General features: G+C 55.9%; 1 protein-coding gene across 1 annotated transcript; it reads left to right on the top strand.

Annotated features, from left to right (window-relative positions):
* The first annotated feature begins 817 nt into the window (after window positions 1-817).
* On the top strand, window positions 818-25,913 carry ERBB2 (erb-b2 receptor tyrosine kinase 2). Its single transcript, XM_044248073.1, has 27 exons — window positions 818-1,054; window positions 7,735-7,886; window positions 8,745-8,958; window positions 9,741-9,875; window positions 10,153-10,221; window positions 10,400-10,515; window positions 10,668-10,809; window positions 12,356-12,475; window positions 12,791-12,917; window positions 14,745-14,818; window positions 14,907-14,997; window positions 15,184-15,383; window positions 15,768-15,900; window positions 15,989-16,079; window positions 16,725-16,885; window positions 19,457-19,504; window positions 21,247-21,385; window positions 21,469-21,591; window positions 21,870-21,968; window positions 22,250-22,435; window positions 22,568-22,723; window positions 22,838-22,913; window positions 23,244-23,390; window positions 23,776-23,873; window positions 24,076-24,264; window positions 24,538-24,790; window positions 24,925-25,913. The coding sequence occupies exons 1-27, from the start codon at window positions 982-984 to the stop codon at window positions 25,293-25,295; spliced, it is 3,783 nt and encodes a 1,260-aa protein (XP_044104008.1). The 5' UTR covers window positions 818-981; the 3' UTR covers window positions 25,296-25,913.

Genomic DNA, 25,913 nt, shown 5'->3' with positions numbered 1-25,913 from the left:
AATTAAGTATGTCCCATGCATTTTTGGTTGGAATTTCCAACGGAAACACACCTTCCTTCTGTCAACCCATCCTATCTCCCACTGGGCCTTAAGAGCAGGGTCTGGGGCTCCAGATGGAATGCAGAGTGGGTAGGCAGAATTGGACATGCTAGTAAAATGCAGAGGACAAAAAAAAAGAACTTTGCATGGATTGGGTGCCCAGTGTCCCCCTAAAACCAACAAAGGAATGTTCTTCGAAAGATTAAGTTGGATGCGCCTCAATTTGACTCTCCTCCAAACTTGTAGACACAGTATTAAAACTGTGCTTTTCAACCTGGAAGAGATGCCCAAAAGATTCGAGAAGGTATGCCAGGGAGTCCCGGAGGCCACAAGTTAAACACAACCCACCCATCCCCTTTACTATCAATTTGATTTGAGGATGTGGTGGGAGAACCATTATTGGATATATATTTTTTTAAGTAGGCACAGGATGGAGTAGGATGCGAACTTGCCGGGAACGTCTGCGGTGAAAGCTGCGACTTCAAGGAACGTTAAGGATGGCAGGCTGAAGCATTTGCCCTGGACTCCCCCCGGGTGTGTGTGTGTCGGGGCGGGGGGGCGATCGGCGTCCCCCGCTGTAGGGTTCTCCGTGGGAACGCGCGAGAAGTGCGCAGGCGACCCCGGCGTCCGGGCGCCGGGAGGGGCGCACCCCAGGCCTGCGCGCCGAGGGAGAAAGTGAAGCTGGGAGTTGCCACTCCCAGGGACTCGTTGGAATGCGGTGGCGGGGGTGGGGGGGCGAGCCGGGAGCGCGCTCCCTCCCAATCACGGGAGGCGGAGGAGGTGGAGGAGGAGGGCTGCCTTGAGGAAGTACAAGAATGAAGTTGTGGAGCTGAGAGTGCCCTGCGTCGAGCCCCGGGAGCCGAGCAGAGACCCCAAGCAGCCGCCCGGCCCTTCGCCGCCCGGTCCAGCCCGAGCCATGGGGCCGGAGCCGCAGTGAGCACCATGGAGCTGGCGGCCTGGTGCCGCTGGGGGCTCCTGCTCGCCCTCCTGCCCTCCGGAGCCGTGGGCACCCAAGGTGGGTCTGGTGAGGGGAGGGCGCGGAGCGGAGACGCGACCCTGCAGCCCGGGGCTCCACGCCGAAGTCTCCGGGCAGGCGGGGGGCAGGGGGGGACCACGCGATCTCTCCGATCGGCGGTTTCGGACGGTCCCGGCGCGGCGGGCAGCCGGCCGGGGCGGGGAGGGGGGCCCCCGGGAAGGTGGGGCAGGGGGCGAGGACGCCCTAGGGGCGTCCTGGTCCGGAGACTGGTGCTTTCCAGACTCCGCCAAGGCTCTGGGAACTTGTCAGAAAAGTTCACTGAAATTGTTCAGAAAGTTTGCCCTCAAAGGGTGGTACTGCATGGGGCATGTGTGTGTGTGTTTTTCCCCTTTCTGGAGCCCCTTCCAACTTTCTCAAAGCCTTTCCAGTTGGCAGCCTCCGCCTCCAGACTGGACTGGGCTGGATTCCTCGGGGGTCCCTGTAGCTGCCCCTCCCCCTGCCCCCTCCCGGTCCCCCGCCCCCTGCCCGCAGCGGGTAGGGTTTAGTTGCTCCAGCTTCAGGCAGGATCGGGGTGTGGAGGGGGGCGGTGGTGGTGGGGAAAACAACCTGTCCGGCCAGAGCCGGGCCGGGGAGAGGGTGGCCGGTCCGACTGCAGGGTTGCCTCACGCTGGAGTCTGAGGTGGGGGGAGGGGGAGACGAGACGTTTGTTTGGAGCGAGTTTCTTTAAGGCCAGCTCGGGGACTGTGCGCTTTGTGACTTTTGGAGAGCATGGACCACGGACGGGTGGTGGTGGGTTTCCTGGTCTGGGGCACAAGAGGGCCAGAGTTCCAAGCGAGGGATTCCTGGGCAGTTGTGGGGGGTGGGGTGGAGAAGGAAAGTTGAAGAAATCCAGCCAGACGCGGGTAAGCCCCGCGCAGGGTCGTCCTTCATGCTGCGTGTGGGGAAGGTTGGTGGTGGGGGCTGTGTGGGTTTTGCCCCACTTTGTCCCTCTGGATGCACTGACAGGTAAAGCTGAGGTGGGCTGGAAAGACACTTTATGCCAGGCGTGGTGCATGGCGGTTGGCGTGCATTCCTTCCTTTAAATCGTCACACCGACCCTACAAGAGGAGACCTGCTAGAATTCCGGTTTCCAGTTGAAAACCCGGGCTTAAAGAGGTTAAATAGCATCAAGGAAGTGGTCGGTCCAAGACTGGATCCCGGACAGTGTGAGCCACAAGCACGAATTGGAAGTCCCTGTATCCGTCAACCTTGAACAATGGTGGAGACTGCTCCCTGCATCCCTGGGTTGCAGCGGGCAGACAAAATCAGAGTGTTCTGGGAGTGGTGGGTGGTCTCCATTGGTCAGGGAGTCTGGAGAAGGGGTGGGTGTCATCCTGTGTGTGTGTTGCCCCTGGGCGCTGAGCACTGCTGGGTTATCAGAGGGGTTTTGTCCCTGGGTGTTCCTGAGTTGTGTGGCCTGTGTGTTTGTGTGTCTGGGCTTTTGTGTTGCCAAACAGTAGTCTCCCTGCTGGCTTGGGGACTTAGCTGAACTCTGCCCTCAGGAGGAACTCCCTCAAGGTGCTGGGCCAGATCTGCTGTAAACAAGGGGAGGTGGCCCCACACCTCTCCCAGGAAGGAGGCTCGGCTTTCCTGGGAGCCCGTCCTTCTCCCTGTTTCCCAGGCGGGTGCCCTCAGCCCTGACCTTCTGCTGGGATGGGTGAGGCAGGGCTGTGGGGTCAGACGGAGCTGCTGCCTCCCTCCCCTGGGCCTGTGCGTTGAGCACATGGGGGTGGCCTGGGTTGCTGCCGATCTGAGGGCTCGGTTCTCCCACAGACGACTGGGGCCTCCTCAGGTCGATCTCACCCCTCCGTCTGCGCTGCTGGGTACAAAGACAGATGTTGGGCGTGTCGGGCAGAAAATGGTGGCGGCAGCAGCGCTGTGCCCAGCTGCCTCCAGTGTCCCTGTTGTATGGCAACAGGGCATACATTTGAAGGAAAGGAGATGGAGAGGACTGGAGGGGCAGGATTTTGCCAGGATCCATTCCTAAATATTTATTTATTCCTGAGAAAGTGGGGGGAGAGAGAGGGGCAGAGGGAGAGAGAGAGAGAGACTCAAGCAGACGCCCCGCTGAGTGTGACACCCCCCCCCCCCCCGCCGTGAGGTCTCAGTCTAACAACCCTGAGATCATGACCTGAGCCGAAATCAAGAGTCAGGCACTTGACTGACTGAGCCATCCAGGTGCCCGTAGGATCCATCCTTAGAGGTCAAAGTTTTGTCAAGTGTAGTAAACACATACTTCTTATCTTGCAGAGCTTGTATTTTTAATTCCCAAATGATTCTTCCAACAACTTCCTTTTTACCATACTTGGGGAAAGTAACTACATTTTAATATTCAAGGAGAAGAAAAAAACAATGAAATGCTAGAATGAAATGGAAAATGGAAAAAGGGAAAACACAGGGCAGTCAAATACAAAAGCACCTTTTATTTTCTCTTGGTTTGGAATTACCCATACTCCTGCTATATGAACTTCTCTTGCCTTAAATGAAAAAAAAAAAAAAAAGAAAGAAAAAGAAAAAGTGCAGTGTGCTATCTATGTGCCAGGTTCTTTTCCACGGATGGTTTCATTTCATCTCTGCAACAATCCCATGAAGTAGGTACACACAGTTCAAAAAAAGTGAAGTGACTTATCCATGGCTTCCGAGAGACCCAGACATGTCTAGACCCAATAATAATGTCTAACGAGGAAGCATTAAGAGTAGGGTGAAGTTTTGGGGTGCCTGAGTGGCTCAGTGGGTTAAGTGGGATCGGGTCATGATCCCAGGGTCGTGGGATCGAGCCCCGCATCGGGTTCCCTGCTTGGCAGGGAGCCTGCTTCCCTTCCTCTCTCTCTGCCTGCCTCTCTGCCTACTTGTGGTTTCTCTCTCTCTGTCAAATAAATGAATAAAATCTTAAAAAAAAAAAAAAAGAGTTGGGTGAAGTTTTATCCTATTCCACAGGAATGGGGTGAGTAAAGCCTCAGGGGCCGCTGGGTAGCCAGACTGGGGTAAAGGTGCTACTCTGTAATTCTGGCAAATGACCTCCTTTATCTAGGCTATAGAAAGGGGAGTTAGCTGGGCCCCACCGGGGTCCTCTCCCTCCCTGTCCTGCCCATGCCTGCCTTCCTCTCGCGCGCCCCCAGGCATGGTAAGGGGCTGAGAGCAGGGACAGGGCAGAAGCCAGGGGGGCCTGCAGGGTATGGGACAGCTGGAGTGGAAGCATGAGAAACAAGTAGGGGGCTAGAGTTGGGGGGGTGCTGGAGGAGGGCCCAAGTAGTTGTGCCTACCCCCGGGTGCTGAAGTGATCTGGAAAGAGATCCCCACCACCACCACATTGTCTCCATCACTGGCTGGGGCCACCTTTCTTCCCCACCCCTGGGCACGAGGGGTGTGTGCTCTCCAGGAGTGGGAGAATTATGATAGCCAATGTTTGTGTTGTCTCAGTTCTGTTTACAAAGCCTTGTTGTGTTTACAGACTGCTTTTTGATTCATTATCTCATTTAACTCTCATTTAACTTCTCTGCGGAGAGTAAGAGTTGTTATTGTTTTATTATGCCATCCTTACAGCCAAGTTCAGGTCACTAAACATTCATTGAGAGTGCCTGCAAAGTCATAGGCACTGCTAGGCCTAGAGATGAACCTGATGTGGACTCTGCTGCAGAGGTCCAGGGACTTGCTCAGGGTCACACACAAGCAGCCCAGCTAGGGTTCTGGTTTAATGACCCTGAGCCCAGGCCCTCATCTGATATTGGCCTTGATACACCACGTGTGTGTGGTGGGTGAGTTCTGGGCATCTTACCCACATGTGCTCTTACCCTTTGGGTCTGGGGGAGGTGAGCTTTGAGGGTGCAGGTAGTGACATGGAGACCAAAGGAAGTATCTCTTGCTGGTGAGCAAAAGAAGCATCTGGGGCTGAAGTGTGGTGGGGAGGAAAGAACCCTCTTGAGAGCATTCCCGCAGTGTGGACCGAACCTTGACACTGAGGTCCAGCCGGAGGGGATATGAAAGATCCTGAACAGCCTTTGAGCAGAGGGATGGGCACCACTGCTTCAACTGATCTTTTGGTTTGGAAGTTCTTGATTGGATTCCTTCCTTCCTTCCTTCCACCCATCCCTCCATCCATCCATCCATCCCTCCATCCATCCGTCGTCATCCAACAAACTCTTATCTGGTGTTGGGCTGGTCCTGCCTCATTGTGCTGCACCAGAGAGCTGGAGATTGGGGCTCCTGAAGGTCAGGTGTCCTGGAGACACAGAGCCCCTCTGTAGAACAGGACTTCCCACCCCCTCCTCCGGAAGGTCAGTGGAGGCTGGGTGGATATGGGGGACTGGTGAGGACTGGAGAGGAGGAGATTGGTGAGGAGAAGGGGAGTGGTGGGAGGGGCTGAGCTTCCTGGTGAAGGGGAAGGAGTCAGAGAGGTAGGGGAGGTGACAAGAGGCCCTTCTTGGCTTCATGTCAACTTGGTGGGGGAATTTGCCTGCCAGCCTCTAGCTCCCTGGAAGAGAGTAGGTCTCTGTACCAATTTTGCCACCTGTTGCAAATACTTAAAGAATCTTAGACTCAAATCAGCCACAAACAAACTCACTAGTGGGGCGGGGCTACCACTCTTTGGTCCTCTACTCAGCTCAGCCCCCCTTCCCTGCCCAGAGCCTATCGTGTTTATCAGTGGCATCAACTGAATTGGTGTGTCTTTCCCTTTGCACCGGGCGTTGGGGGGGAATTTGTCCGTGTCCAGTGAAAATGTAGGATCTAAAGTCAGACTCAAGTTCAGATCCTGCCTCTGTTGGCTTACAAGCTTGATGATCTCAGGAGAGTTAGCCCTGTCTGCCTCAGCTTTCTTTGGGAGATAGAGTTTGCAGTCCCAGCCTCTGGAGGACGTTTTGAAACTCCGCCCAGAGGGCCTGCCCGCGTACAGTAGGTGCTCAGTTAATGTCGCTGCCCTGGGTGTTCCCATTGTTGATGTTTTCCTATTGCCTGGTTGCCACAGCTGGTGTCCCTTCGAGGTGGCAGAGGGCCTCAGGGGGTGGAGACAGCCTCTGCCTCAGCTCTGTTTGTCCCTGTCGCAGGCTTGGGCAGGCTTGGGCCAGAGCTTTGGGGTCTGGGCCTAAAGACAGCTGTGCCTACAGAGCAGCTGAGGCTGCTGAGGCCGCGGGAGGTCCTTGCAGCGGGCGTTATTTTGGGCCTGTTCTGCCATCCCCAGCTCCTGTTTCTCTTGGGAGTCTGGCGGGAGGGACCCTTGAGTTCTATTTCTGGGCCCTCCCCTTCCTCCTTCTTCTCTGCTTCCTTCCCTCTCTGTCCCAGGGGTGGGAGAAGAGACCACACTGGCTTTTACTGGTAGACTGTCGGCTCATGGCCCACAGGCCCAGGCGGGAACCCCAGGGGCTTGCCCCCAACAGCCTCTCTTCCCAGCTTTTGGGAGGCAGAGGGATCTTTTGTTACGCCCAGGTCCCCAGGACTGGACTTCAGGCTCAGGCTCCACGTTGCTAGGAGAGCGGGAGCCCTGCCGTCAGACCTTGGAGTCCGCCACCACTGTCCCCTGTAGGCTGGGGGAGGTGGGGTGGCGGCCCACAGGAATTGAGGCGGCTCAGGCACCTGTGGGCTGTGTCTCTGGGGGTGCCCTCCGCCCACCTCGCCCCCAACCCCGGCACACCCTCCTGGGCAAGACGAGCTAGGTGATTCATCTTCTCACCAGAGCAGAAAAACGAGTTCAACTGGGCACTTTACTCTCCCCCCTGCTGGCAGGCACAGAGCCAGCGGTTGTCCACAGTAGCCCCTCACCAGGGTTGGCTTTCCTTCTAGATTCCTGGGCTTCGTAGGCCCTTCCGGGCTCAGGGACACCCTGTGGGGGGCTCAGGGGGGCTGGGGAGGCAGTTCGGCTCGATGCCCCTTGGCTGGTGGCTGGCACCGGGCAGGTAGGCAGAGCTGACGTAGTGCCCTTGCGGCAGGCGTTTCGTGGCATAGACTCTGCCAGCTGGTTCTGGAGCCTTGCCCTGAGGAGGTGGCAAGGGTGAAGTGCCAGCACAGGAGCCGTCAGAGGAGGCATCATCGTCCAGGCCCAAGGTCTGTGGCCTGGGTCCGGATGCCCATTGTTGGGGGTCTGATACTCCTTTTTTTGGCTGGGGGAATTCCAGAGGTCCCTGCAAGTGACCAGGCCCCTAGGGGTCCCCATGCCCCAGCTGTGACTCTACCCGACTTCCTGGGTGGCATTGTGAGGGTGGATATCCCTTGCCAAGAGGTTGGCATGTGGGTGGTATTGGAATGGGGTGCGGAGAGTGCCCTGAGTTTGTTTGCTTGGGAGAGGGGCAGGGGGTACCCCGAAGATGCATGATTCATCATGGCCTCTCTAGGGGGATTTTTACCCCTTGGCCATGGGTCGGGCCTTTGGGACAAAGGGAGGCTTTCTTTGCCAGCCAACACCCTGTATCAGGCAGGCAGGCTCCCCAGGCCTGGCACAGTGGGGGCCCCCTCTGGATGGGCCACGTTAGAAGGGGCCTCTCCTTGGATTTCCCTCCTCTTCCCAAACTTGCAAACCTTCTTTTGCAGTTGTGCCTCCTGCAGGTGCAAGGGACATGGGAAAGGGCTCCTTCGCTTGTGCTTTCTCACCTTCGAGATGGCACGACTCAGGGGCGGGGGGTGTGGAGGAGGGGCCAGGCTGCAGAAACCCCTGGGCAGCGCCCTCTGACCCATGCCCTCCCTCCCGCCAGTGTGCACCGGCACAGATATGAAGCTGCGGCTCCCAGCCAGTCCCGAGACCCACCTGGATATGCTCCGCCACCTCTACCAGGCCTGTCAAGTGGTGCAGGGTAACCTGGAGCTCACCTACCTGCCTGCCAATGCCAGCCTGTCCTTCCTGCAGGTGAGGCCCCTGGGTGACCCAGCCAGGCCCTGCCTCCAGCTGAGCGGAGCCCTATGCCAATAAGTGGCTGGGAGAAGAGGGCGCCGTCTGTTTCTGCTCTCGTTGTGGTTCCTTAACTGGGAAGTCCTTTCTGATGTCTGCCCCCTGTCTCTTCTGCTGCAAGACTGGTTGACTCCCTCTCTGTGACATGGCAGGACACGGACATCTCGGGGTGGAATGGACTCAATTCTGTGCTAAATTTTTTTGCTCTCTTGCCAGCATGATCGCTTCGCCCTGTCCCCCTGCCCTAGCCACTGTCCCTGCCCTGTCTGGAGTGGCGAGCGGGCAGCTGGGAGATGTGGGTTTTAGGTACCTGTTCTGCTACTGACAAGCTATGCAAGTGTGGTCTTGGCCCTTGGCTTTGGAAGCAGAAAGAGGCATAGACTGCCCTCTGGGAAACCATCAAATGGGAAATGTGTGTGAAAGCATCTCATACACAGGGGAGAGAGGGGAAACCAGCCTGCTGGGTTGTGGCCACTGTGACCTGGATTGGGGCCATGTGCATGATGCGGGATCAAATCACAGACATCCTCTCACGCAGGTCTTTTCCTTTCATGGCCGAGGAAGCTGAGATGCAGAGCGGGTGGGACGCTTGCTCTCAGTTCAAAAGTGTTCCACCCACCGTCTTGACCCTACGAGAATCTGACTTGGGGAGGTGGAGAGGGGCCTTGGTCTTTATGCCTGAGAGAACTGGACTTCTCAGTGGAGGGGAGCTTGGCCCCAGATCCCAAGCCCTTGGTAACCCTGAGGGGGTCTGGGGGACTGGTAGTGTTCCAGGGCCCAGGCCTGCCTCAGCCCCGCGACCCTCTTCCCTCCCAGGATATCCAGGAGGTGCAGGGCTACGTGCTCATCGCTCACAGCCAAGTGAGGCAGGTCCCGCTGCAGAGGCTCCGAATCGTACGGGGCACCCAGCTCTTTGAGGACCACTATGCCCTGGCCGTGCTGGACAATGGAGATCCCCCTGAGGGGGGCCCCTCTGTGGCAGGGGCTGCCCCAGGAGGGCTGCGGGAGCTGCAGCTTCGAAGCCTCACAGGTGGTCATCACTGTCACCAACACCTTCTCCTCGATTTGGGAGCTGGCGGGGGCCACCGCTAGCCATGGGAGGCTGTGGGTGAATTAGAACTTGAATCCCTTCAGGATGGATGCAGGTAGAGCTAAGGAAGGTGCCTTGGTGAAGATCAGGAAAAGGTTTCCCTTCTTCCTGGGAAGTCACGGCTTGTATGACCCTGCACAGTTTGGTAATGAGGATACAGGCTGGGGTTTCTCCACTTCTTGGCCAAGCACCCACATGCAGTGAACAACCTGTGTAACTGTATGTGGCAGCCTCGGAGCTGACAGTATCTCAGACTCTGTGGCTGGTTATTTTGTACACTGGATCCCATCTTGGTGCTATCTTGTAAGGAAGCATCAATATTAGGCTCTTTTTACAGATGAGAAAACAGAAAGGCTTACAGTGGATGGGTGACTTGCTCAAGGTTACATAGCTAGTTAGTGATGAGGCTGGTTTTCAGGCTCCAGAGTCTCTCCTAACCATGAGGCAGTGTGCCCAGGGGGTAGAGGTGGGAGGATAGGAGAGAGTGACGTGGACACCTGGACCAGGTCATGGACAGCCCACCCCTCCCTGGATCTCAGGTTGTTCATGTGTATGTGGAGCAGGGGTGGGGTTGGGGCTGGTAGAGCTAGAAGATGCTGGTGTCTTCTCTGTGAGGCGAGTTTAAGAGCCCTGCTCCCCTCTAAAGAAGCCAGGAGGACCCCACTGGAAGGCAGAAGGTGGCGGGCAGGAGAGGAAGGTGCTAATTATCACTCACCCTGCAGAGATCCTGAAGGGCGGAGTCTTGATTCAGCGGAACCCACAGCTCTGCCACCAGGACACGATCCTGTGGAAGGACATCTTCCACAAGAACAACCAGCTGGCCCTCACGCTGATAGACACCAACCGCTCTCGGGCCTGTAAGCCATGCTCCTCCCTCCCTGCCTGCCACTTCCACTCTTTCTTGGGCAGCCCGGAGACCCCAGACTCCTGGCTTGCACCCACCACCCGAGCCCTGCGCTAACCCTGCCCATTTCCTCTTTCTGCCCCATTCTCTCCGTGTCTCTTCATCTCTGTGGCCCTCTGTCCTGCCTCCCTCTGCTTTTAGAGTGTGCCTCAGGTCCTTCGTTCCTGCCAAGTCTTTCCCTTGTTGTGTATTTAACCTTCTGATCTCTGTCTCTCTGTTTCTCTCCCTAGGCCAGCCCTGTTCTCCAGCTTGTAAAGACCCCTACTGCTGGGGAGCAAGTTCCGGGGACTGTCAGAGCTGTGAGTCTTAGGCCCAGAATCTGGGGGGCAGGGGGCTGAGTGGGGGAAAGGGGACATGGGGCAGGGTGGGAGTTACCAGGCCTCGGTGTGTTCCCTGGAGTGGGAGGTCATGATGCCAGGGAGGGTTTGGTGCCCGGCAGGGGACTGCCCAGGCCTCATCCTGCCCCTTGTCTGACAGTGACGCGAACCGTCTGTGCTGGCGGCTGTGCCCGCTGCAAGGGCCCGAAACCCACGGACTGCTGCCATGAGCAGTGTGCGGCTGGCTGCACGGGCCCCAAGCACTCAGACTGCCTGGTACGTGCCCATGGGGCCCCAGGGTGGGCGCAAGGCAAGAGGCGCCCCACCGGCTGTGGCCCTGTCGCCCCTTGAACACCAGGGAAGAGCAGCCCAGTGACCACCAGCTGCCTGTCCCTCTTGTCCACCCCCTCCCCGCCCCCCCCCCCCAGGCCTGCCTTCACTTCAACCACAGTGGCATTTGTGAGCTGCACTGTCCAGCCCTGGTCACCTACAACACAGACACCTTCGAATCCATGCCCAACCCTGAGGGCCGGTACACCTTTGGAGCCAGCTGTGTGACCTCCTGTCCCTGTGAGTGCCAGGGACAAATGTCATTTCGTAATTTTGCTTGGAGGGGGGCTGGTTTGCTGGTTTATGTAAATGGTAGCTCAGGTGCAACCAAGAGCCCAGGCTGAGGAGCCGGGCTGCCTGGGTTTGAAACCTAGCTCTCCCATATTCTAGTCATGTGTCCTGCCCGCTGTACCTTCGTGTTCTCATCTGTGAAATGGGAATGATAGCCCCACCCTTGTAAGGTGGTTATAACCTTATATTTTTATTATTTTTTAAAAGATTTTATTTTTATTTATTTATTTGACAGCAAGAGAGATCACAAGTAGGCAGAGAGGCAGGAAGAGGGGGAGGGGAAAGCAGGCTCCTTGCTGAGCAGAGAGCCCGATGGGGGGCCTGATCCCAGGACCCTGAGATCATGACCAGAGCCAAAGGCAGAGGCCCAACCCACTGAGCCACCCAGGCTCCTAGTTCTTACTTTTTTTTTTTAAAGATTTTTATTTATTTATTTATTTGACACAGAGATCACAAGTAGGCAGAGAGAGGAAAGGAAGCAGGCTCCCCGCTGAGCAGAGAGCCTGATGCGGGCCTCAATCCCAGGACCCTGGGATCATGACCTGAGCTGAAGGCAGAGGCTTTAACCCACTGAGCCACCCTGGCACCCTAGTTATATATATATATATTTTTTATTTATTTGACAGAGAGAGATCACAAGCAGGCAGAGAGAGAGAGAGAGAAGGAAGCAGGCCCCCGGGTGAGCAGAGAGCCCGATGCGGGGCTCAATCCCAGGACCCTGGGATCATGACCTGAGCCGAAGGCAGCGGCTTAACCCACTGAGCCACCCAGGCGCCCCCCTAGTTATATTTTTAAAAGATTCATTTATTTATTTTTAGAGAGAGAGATTGCGGGGGGAGGGGCAGAGGGAGAGAATCTCAAGCAGACTCCTTATTGAGTGCAGAGCCTAATGAGGGCTGATCTCAGGACCCAGAGATCATGACCTCATAAATGAAGAGTTGGACGCTTAACCGACTGAGCCGCCCCGGTACCCCTGAATAAGTTAATATTTGTAAAGCTCTTACAACAGGGCCTGGCATATACTGAGCACTCCCTAACTGCTGATTTTTATTCAATAGCCTAGATTGGTCAGAGTTTCTTTTAACAGCTTCCCTATTTATTGATGTGCATTCAGGGACTGACCTTGGATGTAGGGCCCTCTTTCTTCCCATCATGGGTGACAGGAGTGGGCTCTCGGGTCCTGGTTGTGCCCTCCCCGTGGTAGGTCAGAATGAATGTAGAGCCGGACTGTGCTCAAGACCTGGCTTCTCCACTTAATAGCACAAAGACCTCGAGTAATTTACATAAAACTGCTTTGGTTCGCTCTTGACAAAAGGGGAGTCAGTGTCCATCACATAGGGTTGCTCTGAGGTGTAAATGAAGGTCAAGTGCACAGACACATAGTAAGGGCATTTCAGTATTGGTCGGTCCTGTTTACTCTGTGGGCATGGGGACATTGCTCATGGTGTGGCATGAGGGGCCAGGGCACCCGGACCCACGGTCTCCCTCTCCTCAGACAATTACCTGTCAACGGATGTGGGATCCTGCACCCTGGTCTGTCCCCTGAACAACCAAGAGGTGACGGCTGAGGACGGAACGCAGCGGTGTGAGAAATGCAGCAAGCCCTGTGCCCGAGGTGACTGCTGGCCATACCCTGAGCCAGGCTGCGCTTCCTGTCCCTCTGCACACCCAGCTCGGCGTTGCCTGCTATCCCGACCCTCTTCAGACCCTCCTGGGACCCTGTCCTTTCCCTCCACTCCCTCTGTCCTGGCCCTCCCTGGATCGGCCCCACACATTCCCCCATATCTCCTGTCAGTGTGTGAGGGGGTATATGGCCCCAGGGCCGGGGGGTGGGGTGCAGGCTGTGGGCAGGGCCCCGCAGGTGGAGGCCCTAAAGCTCCGTGTGGGGGCCAGGATGGCCCCCCCCCCTCACCCCTGCCCCTTCCCACAGTGTGCTACGGCCTGGGCATGGAGCACCTGCGGGAGGTGAGGGCGGTCACCAGCGCCAACATCCAAGAGTTTGCAGGCTGCAAGAAGATCTTTGGGAGCCTGGCATTTCTGCCAGAGAGCTTTGAGGGGTAAGGATCTGCGAAGTGCAGGGCGGGCACAGGGGTCTGAGTACGGTCACCAAATCCTGAGCGCCCGGAAGTGGCAGCCTCTCTCTGGGAGATGCTGGGAGACAGAGGTGGGAGGCCAGAGGATGTGGGGACTGGGGGGCGGTGGGTGCGGGGTGGGGGGAGGCTTTTTTCTCATCAATGACGTCTTCTCAGCAAACATGCACTTGTAGGGCCGTCCAGCCATTCAAAGTAAAATTCTCCTTGAGTTCGTAGTGGCTTTATTCATATAGCCCCCAGCTGGGAATAATGCAAATGGCTCTCAGAAGGTGAAGAAGTTAATAGATGGTGGTATATCTAAACACTGGAATTCTCAAGTGATAAAAAGAGACAAAGTAGACACTGGTGGATTTGACAGCATGGACAGACCTCAGGGCCCTTATGTCCCGCAAAATAAGCCAGGCAAGAGAGAGGGCCCATGGCACCATTCCCTTCATGGGAGGCTCTAGAATACGCAGAACCGCCCTGTGGTAATAGAAATCAGAACAGTGGTCGTCCCCGGGGTGGGGGGTGGGGCCTGGAAAAGGGACACGAGAGAAATTTCTGGGGTGAACGGCAGCATTCCGTGTATCAGTTGGGGTCGTGGATACATGAGTGAATGCACTTGTCGGAACTTCTCCAAGTGGACATTAAAATTGTGCATTTTATTGCATGTGAATGAGACCTCCTTTTTTTATTTTATTTTATTTTATTTATTTATTTGACAGACAGAGATCACAAGTAGGCAGAGAGGCAGGCAGAGAGAGAGGGGGAAGCAGGCTCCTTGCGGAGCAGAGAGCCCGATGCGGGGCTCGATCCCGGGACCCTGGGAATCATGACCCGAGCCGAAGGCAGAGGCTTTAACCCACTGATCCACCCAGGCGCCCCTGAATGAGACCTCCTTAAGAGTATGTGTTAAAAAAGGAGAAAAAAAAAATTCCCTTTAACCCTTCCTGCAGCTCTGTTCCCCGTTCCAGAGGAAACCACTGCTGACAGCTTGCGTGGGTTCTGCTAGACCAATGCTCCATCTGTGGACACACGCAGAGGAACATAGCTGTAGTAATTTTGTTGAGGAGGTTGACTTAAAGTGGGAGCTCACTATGGGCCTTGTCTGCCTCTTGTCCTGGAGAGTTGGCCATGACCCTTCGTGTTGGGCTGCCTCATGCTTTCGACACCTGGGGACCAGGCACAGGCGAGAGCTGGGGCTGAGGAGCCAGGTGGCCTGGGTTTGGAACCTGGCTCTCCCATAGTCTGGTCATATTACTTGTCTGTTGTACCGTCATGTTCTCATCTGTAAAAGGGGGGCAAGGATAGCCCCACCCTCACAAGGTGGTTATAACGTGTGAATGAGTTAGTAATATTCATGTGCTGTTAGAACGGTACCTGGCAGATACTAAGTGCTTTTTTTGAAGAGCTCTTAAATGTTAGTTTTCGTCTCTAGTCAGGGTGGATGGGGTTTATATTTAACAGCTCCCCTATTTCCTGATGGGTATTTAGGTCGTTTTCAGTTTTGGCTCTTACAAACAGTTCTGTGCTGTACATGTCTCTGGAACAGGAGCCAATGTCTGTCTAGGCCACATTCCTAGAAGTAGGATTTCTAGATCAAAGCATATAAATACTGTTTTGACAGACCCTGCCAAACTAGGGCCTGGGCTTTGAAACTCGGGATGAAAACAGCCGGGCTTGATGGGCAAAGGGTTTAAGTGAAGTCATTAATGGAAGGGGGAAGGGGAGGGGGGGCTGGGCCAGCTCCGGGGGTCATGCCCACCCGCTTCCTGGCCGTGCTGACTCCTCTCCTAATCCTCCTTCTAGAGACCCAGCCTCCAACACTGCCCCCCTCCAGCCTGAGCAGCTCAGAGTGTTTGAGGCCTTGGAGGAGATCACAGGTGGGCTTTGCCTCTCAGCATCCTGCTCGGATGGGGTTGGGGGTCCTCCTCCTGTCCCCACACCCCTAGCCTCCCCCTGTGCCTGCAGGTTACCTGTACATCTCAGCATGGCCAGACAGCCTGCCTGACCTCAGTGTCTTCCAGAACCTGCGAGTCATCCGGGGACGAGTTCTGCATGAGTGAGCACCGGGGAAGCAGGGCCCCAAGGAGAGGCTGTGGCTGTGGTGGGCACTCGTTCCCCGGGGGGACTCCAGCAGTAAACCTTCCATGGGAGTTTGCCTAGTGTGCTGGAGACGGGAGGGAGGTGAGGGCAGCCCTTGCCGACGAGGGAGGGTTGGTGGTACAGCCAAACCGTCCTCCCACAGCGGTGCCTACTCGCTGACCCTGCGGGCGCTGGGCATCAGCTCGCTGGGGCTGCGCTCGCTGCGGGAACTGGGCAGCGGGCTGGTCCTCATCCACCACAACGCCCACCTGTGCTTCATACACACGGTGCCCTGGGACCAGCTCTTCCGGAACCCGCACCAGGCCCTGCTCCACAGCGCCAACCGGCCAGAGGCCGAGTGTGGTAAGATAGGGAGCCTGGCACCACGCGCCCCCGTCTGCCAGTACCCACCCGGGTGCCCCGGCGGGTTGGGGGGAGCCTAGCAGCAGCAATCTCGGGCTCGTGCAGATTGCCTGTCCCTGCTGCACCGTTCCTGACCGGCTCTGGCTGGCTTGACCTCTGGGCATGGCTTCTGGCTGGGTCCTGCCACACCGCCTTGGTGTCCCTGCCTTTCCTCTCTGGTCCTGGAACCTCTGCTCTTTGTGTCCCCTCACCCTCCCCTGCATTGCCCAACACCTATACCCACCACTCCGGGTCACGGCCACCACCCCCAGCCTCCTCCCCTGGGTCACTTGGACCTGGAACCTCCCTGGAGCGTCCCCTCTGACCCCTTCCTCCTCACTGCAGTGGGCGAGGGCCTGGCCTGCTACCCGCTGTGCGCCCATGGGCACTGCTGGGGTCCGGGGCCCACCCAGTGCGTCAACTGCAGCCAATTCCTTCGGGGCCAGGAGTGCGTGGAGGAATGCCGAGTACTGCAGGGGTATGCGGGGCGGGGCAGGGGGGCGGCCAGGGAGAGGGCACAGGGGCTCCTTCCAGACACCCCCCTCATCAGCCACCCCCTCTGTCAGGCTACCCCGGGAGTATGTGAAGGACAGGTACTGTCTCCCATGCCACTCCGAGTGTCGGCCGCAGAACGGCTCAGTGACCTGCTTTGGGTCGGTGAGTTGCCGGTGGGCTTGAGCTGGTGGGGAGGGAAGCGAGGACAGGAGGGAAACAAGGCCAAGTCTGCTCAACTGTCCCAGGAGAGGGCTTGGAGTTCAGACCTGGATGAGGGGAGGGTTGAGGACTCTGGGGACGCTGGGGACTGCAGGAGTTGTGTGGCAGACCACGTGACCCTGTGGACCATGTAGGCGGCCCAGGGAGGCCCATGTGCTTGGCTGTGGTTGTGCCTTGTGCTTAGGCATGAGACTGCCTGGATTCGAATCCAGGCCCTACTTCCAGCCTTGGTTTTTTTCATTTGTAAAATGAGTATCACTTGAGGAATTACCTCCCTGGAAAGTAGTAAGCATGAATTTAAAATAGGGCTTGGTGCCCTGCTCAAGCACCAGAAGGATTTGCTACATATTAGTTACTGTTACTTGCTGTTTTATCTTAGTAATAGGCTCTCCTATGGGCTTGAAGCCTGGGGCCTGGGGCAGGAGACCCAGCAGGTCTGCAGCAGGTCTGGGCTGTCCCAGGAGCAGGGTTGAGCAGGGAGGAGCGCATGCTGTTGAGTGGGAAGCGTAAAGGGGACACACGGGTCAGGTCCTGCTGCCCTGGGAGGTGTTGGTGCCAGCCCCCTACAAATCCTTCCTCCCCTCCCAGGAAGCTGACCAGTGTGTGGCCTGCGCCCACTACAAAGACACTCCCTTTTGCGTGGCTCGCTGCCCCAGTGGTGTGAAACCCGACCTCTCCTTCATGCCCATTTGGAAGTTCGCCGATGAGGAGGGCACGTGCCAGCCGTGCCCCATCAACTGCACCCACTCGTGAGTCTGAGGCCCTTTCTGCAGGCAGGAGCACTTTGTCCCGGAGCCTTTCTGGGGCTCTTATTGTAAAAGGGGGATAACTCTGCCTTTGCTTATCCTGAGACTCTTAGTTTGTTTTGTTCTTTTCTAATCCCCAAAGTAACACTTAAAAAAAAATTTTTTTTTTAAGATTTTATTTATTCATTTGAGAGAGAGAGAGAGAGACAGAGAGAGGAGAGTACTAGCACGTGGGAGAGGCAGAGGGAGAAGGAGAATCCCTGCTGATCTAGGAATGTGATGCCGGGCTCAATCCCGGGGTCCTGGGATTGTGACCTGAGCTGAAGGCAGACTTTTTTTTTTTTTAAAGATTTTATTTATTTATTTGACAGATAATAAGCAGGCAGAGAGGCAAGCACAGAGAGAGGAAGGGAAGCAGGCTCCCCGCTGAGCAGAGAGCCCGATGCGGGGCTCGATCCCAGGACCCTGGGATCATGACCTGAGCTGAAGGCAGATGCTTAATCCACTGAGCCACCCAAGCACCCATGAAGGCAGATGTTTAACTGACTGAGCCACCCGGGGGCCCCTGTTAAAAATTTTTTAATAAGGCACGCCTGGGTGGCTCAGTGGGTTAAAGCCTCTGCCTTCGGCTCAGGTCACGATCCAGGGGTCCTGGGATTGAGCCCCGCATCAGGCTCTCTGCTCAGCAGGGAGCCTGCTTCCCTTCCTCTTTCTCTGCCTGCCTCTCTGCCTACTTGTGATCTCTGTCTGTCAAATAAATGAATAAAATCTTTAAAAAAGTTTTTTTAATGAAAGCATGAAATATAAATGAATGTTGTTGGCAGTTGTATCCCCACTGCTAATAATTTGTAATATTTTTTCTCCAGTTTTTACCTGTGCACATGCTAACATAATTATTATTATACCATGTTAAATGAGTTTGAATATATATAATTACTCTTAGTTGTTTTTATCTATTCACATTCTAACATGTTATTATAATAGATAAACTGTTAATATACATTATTATTCTTTTACTGTTTTTATCTGTGCACACTCTAACATACTATTTTTTACTAAAATAAGATCATAGACCATACATATTGTTTGCAAATTGCTTTCTTTTTTTTTTTTTTAAGATTTTTATTTATTTTATTTTTGAGAGAGAGAGCACATGCAGGAAGGACAGAGGGAGAGGGAGAAGCAGGCTTTCCGCTGAGCAGGGAGCCCGATGCGGGGCTCGATCCCAGGACCCTGGGATCATGATGTGAGCCGAAGGCAGATGCTTAACTGATTGAGCCACCCAGGCGCCCCTGCTTTTTTTTTTTACTTAACAGAATCTTGCAATGTTTTTCCATTTCCTAACATGGTGATTTACCCTATTCTATTTTTTATTTTTCATTTAGTTCTTTAGTTACTAAAGAGACCCATGAATACATCCTTATGTTGAACATGTTCAGCAATATAAAAGTATAAATACTGCAAAGCAGACATGCCCTTTTGTTCCACTCCCCCGGGAAGAACCATCAGATTCACTCCAATTTGTCATCCTTCCAGGCTTTTCCCTACACATTCACGTAAACATATATTACATTCATAATGGTTGAGTCCTGTAAGAGTGCTGTTTTTGTAGGTCAGAAATGGTCAAGGAACCGCAGTTTCGTATAGTTCCTCTGCTACACCGTCAGGTTTGTGTGCACGCATCGGTTAATGCAAACAGGGTCATGCTCTATACACTGTTCTGTACTTCGCTTCCCTCCTGTCCTCCCCCCCAGTTTATGTATCTTGGGGTCCTTTCGTGTGAATGCACACAGATCTACCCCCTATTTTTTTTTAAAAGATTTTATTTATTTATTTGATAGAGATCACAAGTAGGCAGAGCAACAGGCAGAGAGAGGGAGAAGCAGACTCCCTGCGGAGCAGAGAGCCCGATGTGGGGCTTGATCCCAGGACCCTGGGATCATGACCTGAGCCGAAGGCAGAGGCTTTAACCCACTGAGCCACCCAGGCGCCCCCCCCTATTTTTTTTTTTTAACTACTACATCTGCAGCACAGATGTAGTAGTATTTATTGTTTTTTTTTTCTTTCTTTTTCTTGCTCGCTCTTTTCTTTTTCTTTCTGTTGTATTTTATTACACTTGAGCTCCGTGTACTGGTGAGCATCTTGTACCTGCCCCCTGGTGTACAGGTGTTGTTATATTTAGGGTCTGTCCCAAGAAGTGGAACCACTGGGTCACAAACAGGATTTCCTAGGTGTCGCCAAACGGTCCCCTGCAGAAGTTGGGCCAGTTTTCTCCCCTGGCATTCTTTTGCAGAAGAAGTGGCCGTCCTTTTGGACTTGATGCTCCTTTGGGTGCCCCTCAATTCCTACCCTCCCAATTCCAGGGAGGTGGAGGGGAGCAGGAAATTCGAGTTCAAGGCCGGAGAAGGAACCTCCTTGTGGGGTGGTAGGAACAGCACTGGTGACCTTGAGTCCAGTTTCTGCCTTTGTCAGATGGTTAATAGCCCAGCCACTGCCATCCTAGGATGGTTGGGAGGCTGGAGTGAGCCCAGGAGGTGGTGTCCAGCTTGGCTGATGGGTCTGTCTCTCCTGCAGCTGTGCGGATCTGGACGAGAGGGGCTGCCCCGCCGAGCAGAGAGCCAGGTCAGCCCAGTCCCCGGGACATGCCCTATGCTGCCCCTCAACCCCCTACCAGTCCCTGGGTGGTTGTTGCTGTTGGGGGGGGGGGTTCTCCTGACATGACACCTGTCCTTTCCTAGCCTAGTCTCCCACTGTTGATTCCCCTTTCAGTTTGTTTCAATGAGTGGATGGAGGACCTCCTTAGGATGCCTAGGGGGCGGGGAACAGGAAAAGATGGCGAAGACCCCGCCACTATCTCCTTACCCTTGAGTAGCTAGATGTCTCGTAAGGGACAAAGGGAGCATTCAACCCCCTGGGATAAAAGGTAGATTGAGAAGAGAGTGTAGCTGCCCTGGAGCGGATGATGAAGTCTTAACCGGGTGGGGGAGGCTTCAAGGAGGAGGTGGCATTTGAGCCAGGCCTTGAAACAGTGGCAGGTAGGTCACTTGCATTAGGCAGAAGGCAACCAGGTGTCACGGTGGGGGAGGGGCCAGGAACATCTAGGAAGTGTTCAGTTTGAAGGTTCTGGTGTGGTGGGCCACTGAGTGAGCACACAGAAGGGAGGAAGGGATGAAGTCTGAGTTGGGTTAGGGCATAGACCCTCCTTCACTACTGGGCCACAGGGTTAGACTTGATTTCTGGGCAGTGGGGAGCTTTGGGAAAGACTCTGGGGACAAAAACAGATCGGAGTGTGTCCTCAGCAATTGTTTGTCCGTGAAACAAGCGTTCACGAGAGGTCTGTGGTGTGCCAGGCTTTGGCCAAGCAAGGGAGGGGGGCACGCGTGGCGATGGCGGGGGTCAACCCCCAGGAGCTTCATCTGTCCCAGGATGAGCTGAGGCTGGATCGATGACCCTAGGGAGAAATGGTGGTCTAGGCAGAAGTAGTGGAATGCACCAAGGCTGGGGGGTGTGGAAAATCATGACCTATGGGTGAAAAATTTGGCTCAAACACCAGAATCACTGGGTGTGCATTCCTGGGCCCCGCCCCGTACCACAGTCAGAGTTGCGGGGAGTGGGGCTCCAGACTTAGGCACATTAACCAGCTCCCTGGTGATTTTTTTTTTCTTTTTTTTTTTCTTTTTCCCCCGCCCCTCCCTGGTGATCTTTGTCAGGAAGTTTCAGAGTCCTAGGCTAGAGCCATGGGCAGGCACATAGTTTGGAGATGGGGTTAAAAAGGGCTAGAAGTGTCCACCACTCCAAGGTGGTTGGAGCCAAGGGAGAAAGAGAGGATGGAGTCCATGGGTCGTCCTTCCAACCCCCCCCTCTTTTTTTATTTTTATTTTTTATTTATTTAAAGGTTTTTACTTATTTGACAGAGAGATCACAAGTAGGCAGAGAGGCAGGCAGGCAGAGAGAGAGAGGGAAGCAGGCTCCTGCTGAGCAGAGAGCCTGATACAGGGCTTGATCCCAGGACCCTGAGATCATGACCTGAGCTGAAGGCAGAGGCTTAACCCACTGAGCCACCCAGGGCCCCCCGAGCCCCCCCCAGCCTTTTTTAAAGATTTTCATTTATTGAGAGAGAGAATGAGCAGGAGAGAGGTAGAGGAACAAGCTGATTCCTGACACTGAGCTTGGAGCCCTGCAGGGAGCTTGGTCCCAAGACCCTGAGACCATGACTTGAGCCACCCTGGCGCCCCCCAGCTTACTTACCAAACACTAGTGACCTGCATCTCCTTCACCCCTCCTGGAAGAATGCCTCTCCATCATCCCTGCACGGCCCAGCCTGTTCCTCACTCCCTAACACTATCCTTGGCTTCCGCCCTCAGCCCTGTGACGTCCATCATTGCCGCTGTGGTGGGCATTCTGCTGGCCGTGCTTGTGGGGCTGGTCCTCGGCATCCTAATCAAGCGAAGGCGGCAGAAGATCCGCAAGTACACGATGCGGAGGCTGCTGCAGGAAACCGAGGTGAGGCTGTCAGAGGGCCCCCCTGTTGACTTGGGGTCTGCGGTCCAGCCTCTGTCACTGACGCACCACCCCCCTCACCCCAGCTGGTGGAGCCGCTGACGCCTAGCGGAGCCATGCCCAACCAGGCTCAGATGCGGATCCTGAAAGAGACAGAACTGAGGAAGGTGAAAGTGCTTGGATCCGGAGCCTTTGGCACTGTCTACAAGGTCAGGGGTGGGGCCAAAGTTCCGAGGGGGCGGTGCCAGAGGTGGGCGGTCCCAGCGGCTGTGTGGGGGTGTGGCCAGGAGAGCTGAGACCAGGGTGGAGGAGGGGTGTTGTTTTAGGAGGCTGGAACCTGAAGAAAGGGAAGGAGGGCGGGATTTAAATAGTGGGGTTGGCCCCATGGTGGAGAGGGCATTGGGAACACAAGTAAGGACCTTCTGGATGACTGCAGGTTGGATCTGGTGTGCCCTCTTCCTTCTCACATCCTCCTCTCTCTGCGCAGGGCATCTGGATCCCTGATGGGGAAAATGTGAAGATTCCAGTGGCCATTAAAGTGTTGAGGGAAAACACATCTCCCAAAGCCAACAAAGAAATCTTGGACGTAAGCCCCTCCACCCTCTCCAGCCGGGAGTACATGAGGGAACCCCAGACTGCAGGTCTGGGCTCTGGTCTCTCTCTCTTCACTGGGGTTTGGGGAAATATGTTGTGGTCATCCAAACCTCGACTCTTAACCTCCTAGCTGTGGGCCATGGTTCTGGTTTGTGACAGATGGGGCTGGATTGACTGAGGGTCCCCAGTGATGCCTCGGCCCTCAAGAGGGGTGTGTGGTTGTTGGGGGGCTCTGGTCTCCCACCCCCTCTCAGTGTGTAACCTTGCCACCAGGAAGCATATGTGATGGCTGGCGTGGGCTCCCCATATGTGTCCCGCCTTCTGGGCATCTGCCTGACATCCACGGTGCAGCTGGTGACACAGCTTATGCCCTATGGCTGCCTCTTAGACCACGTCCGAGAGCACCGTGGGCGCCTGGGCTCCCAGGACCTGCTGAACTGGTGTGTGCAGATCGCCAAGGTACGCGCTTAGAGGACCTGGGCTCTGCGGTGTCTTTGAGGGCAAGCCTCTCTCTCCACGCAGGGCCAGGATGGGAGGTTTCTTGGGAGAATACAGCCAAAGTGGGGTCCACAGCGATGCCTCTGATCACAGGGGATGAGCTACTTGGAGGACGTTCGGCTGGTGCACAGGGACCTGGCTGCCCGGAATGTGCTGGTCAAGAGTCCCAACCATGTCAAGATAACAGACTTTGGGCTGGCTCGGCTGCTGGACATCGACGAGACCGAGTACCACGCAGATGGGGGCAAGGTTAGAGGAGGGAGCAGAGTGAGGCAAGGTGGGGTGGGGTCTGGCCCCTGGGAGAACTCTAAGAATAGCCATGTCCCCTCCACACCTAGTTTGAGAACTTCTTCGCTCTCCCAGGTGCCCATCAAGTGGATGGCGCTGGAGTCCATTCTCCGCCGGCGGTTCACCCACCAGAGTGACGTGTGGAGCTACGGTGTGTGGCCAGAAGGGTTGGGAGGAGAGGTGGACAAGGATCCATGGCCCGGGGGTGGAGGGCCCGGAGGGAGGAAGAGAGAAGCAATGGGAGAATGAATGGAGACATTTTGGCATGAATGTGGGAGGAAAGAAAGGGGCTGCCAGGGTCTATGCACTTCCCTGAGACTAGGGAAAGGCTGGGTGGCTTCTGCCCCTTGGCAGTACCTCCCTCCCTTCTTTCCCCCGTGGTGCCAGGCTCTTGGGTAAAGCCTCTGGGGCTCAGTGCACTAAAGGGCCCTCCTACCTTCCCCTACCCCAACCTCTAACCCTACCCCCTTCTCTGCCCCAGGTGTGACTGTGTGGGAACTGATGACTTTTGGGGCCAAACCTTACGATGGGATCCCAGCCCGGGAGATCCCTGACCTGCTGGAAAAGGGGGAACGGCTGCCCCAGCCCCCCATCTGCACCATTGACGTCTACATGATCATGGTCAAATGTGCGTGGCTGAGCTGTGCCGGCTGCCTGGAGGAGGGATGAGAGGTCCTGGGTGGAAGGGCCTCCAAGGGAGCTGGGAGGGGACCAAGTGCAGGGTCCCTAGTATGGTTAAAGGAGCCCTTGGAAGGGTCTCACTTCTCTTTTACAGTATCAGGCCAGAGGAGCTCTAGAAGACCAGCTAGTTAGAGACTTACATGCAACATAGAAAGGGGAAACTAGTAGAGATTCTCAGAGGATCTAGTTTAGGACCTGAGTCTGAGTCTTCTCTACCCCACCCGCTCAAGAGACTGGGGGTGTCTAGATCAGACTGGAGAGGGAGGGAGTGGGGCTGGGCCGCACACAGGCTGCAGCCAGAACTGAGATGCTGAGCTCTGTGCTGCCCCCAGGTTGGATGATAGACTCTGAATGTCGACCACGGTTCCGGGAGTTGGTGGCCGAATTCTCCCGCATGGCCAGGGACCCCCAGCGCTTCGTGGTCATCCAGGTACTGGGCCTTTCCCCTCGCTCCCTGCCTGTGAGTGAAGAGCATTCACCCGCAGAGGGTGGGAAGGGAGAGGATTCCCGGTCCCAGGCCTCCAAGCCCAGCCCTTGCTGGATCTGTCAGACCTTGTCCTTCCCGAGCCTTCCCGGGGAGGCTGTGCATGAGGCCGAGGAGAGGCTGCCACGCTGTCTCCCTCCCCCCCCAGAATGAAGACGTGGGCCCCGCCAGCCCGCTGGACAGCACCTTCTACCGCTCGCTGCTGGAAGATGATGACATGGGGGACCTGGTGGATGCTGAGGAGTACCTGGTGCCCCAGCAGGGGTTCTTCTGCCCCGACCCTGCCCCAGGTGCTGGGGGCCCAGCCCACCGCAGGCACCGCAGCTCGTCCACGCGGGTCAGTGCGCTCGGTCACACTGTGGTGGGTGGACGTACTTACCTCCCCCACGCACTAGGGTCCCTTTCTCGTGTCACCCCCTGTCACCTCTCATGGAGACCCCACCATTCCTGAGGACTCCTACTGCCTTCCAGCCCTTGACCTCTTTCTCTCCACGGTGACTGTTTCAAACCCCAGTGGTGACCTGTTTATCTCCTGTGATCTTGTCACTTCCCTTGGAGTCTCCATCCCAGATCCATGAATAACCCCATCACAACCCCCTCTCGTCTCCAGAGTGGCGGTGGTGAGCTGACACTGGGACTGGAGCCCTCCGAGGAGGAGCCCCCCAAGTCTCCACGGGCACCCTCAGAGGGGGCTGGCTCTGACGTGTTTGATGGCGACTTGGGAATGGGGGCAGCCAAGGGGCTGCAGAGCCTTCCCCCACAGGACCCCGGCCCTCTACAGCGGTACAGCGAGGACCCTACTGCACCCCTGCCCGCAGAGACTGATGGCTACGTTGCCCCCCTGACCTGCAGCCCCCAGCCTGGTATGGAATCCAGGCCCAACCTGAGAGATTGGGAGGGAAGTGCAGGAGGAAGTTGGGAGTGTTGGGGGCAGTGGTAGCAATGGGGACTCATGGGTTCCTTCCCCTAACAAGGCACCCCCCCCTTGCCCTTTCAGAATACGTGAACCAGCCGGAGGTTTGGCCGCAGCCCCCCTCACCCCTAGAAGGCCCTCTGCCGCCTCCTCGACCTGCCGGTGCCACTCTGGAAAGGCCCAAGACTCTGTCCCCCAAGACTCTCTCCCCTGGCAAGAATGGGGTTGCCAAAGACATTTTTGCCTTTGGGAGTGCTGTGGAGAACCCTGAGTACTTGGTACCCCGGGGCAGGGCTGCCCCTCAGCCCCACCCTCCTCCAGCCTTCAGTCCAGCCTTTGACAACCTCTATTACTGGGACCAGGACCCATCAGAGCGGGGCTCTCCACCCAGCACCTTTGAAGGGACCCCTACAGCAGAGAACCCTGAGTACCTGGGCCTGGATGTGCCAGTGTGAACCAGAAGTCCAAGTCTGCCGAGGCCCTGCCGAACCCTCAGGGAGTGGGGAAGGCCTGACTTCTGGCCCGAGTTGGGGTGAGGCAGGAAATGGGCCCTTGGCCCTGAATCCAGGGCATCCTGCTGCACTGGGAACCAACCTTCCTCCTCCAAGTCCCAGAGAGGGGCTCAGCCTGGTTGGTCGAGGGGACAACACTGCGGAGTCTTGAGCGACGTTGGAACCCTGCCCAGCCAACTCTTTGGTCCCATGGATGCCACAGCCAGTCTCCTCACCTGAGGGAGCAGCTCACTTATTCCAGCTCTTTGACATTGAAGGACATGGGGAAGCTGGGCCTCTGAAGGGGAGGAGGCTCTAAGGGAGAGTCTTAAGCAAGAGCAGCCCATTCAGAGACTGTCCCTGAGACCTAGCTCTGCGCCCTGGAAGACGGGAGCAGCAAAGCTGCCAGATCAGTCCTTGTACAGAGTGCTTTTCTTGTTTTGTTTTTACTTTTTTTAAAAAGATGAAATAAGGACTCCGGGAGAGCGGGTGTTGTGGAGAGGGGTGGGACCCTGGGGTAGGGGTAAGAGTGTCCTTTCTCCATACCCACTTTCTCCATTTGCAAATATATTTTGGAAAATA

Source organism: Neovison vison, chromosome 5 (genome assembly GCF_020171115.1).
Source record: "Neovison vison isolate M4711 chromosome 5, ASM_NN_V1, whole genome shotgun sequence".
Classification (NCBI taxonomy): domain Eukaryota; kingdom Metazoa; phylum Chordata; class Mammalia; order Carnivora; family Mustelidae; genus Neogale; species Neogale vison.
This window is presented reverse-complemented; position numbering and strand designations above follow the sequence as displayed.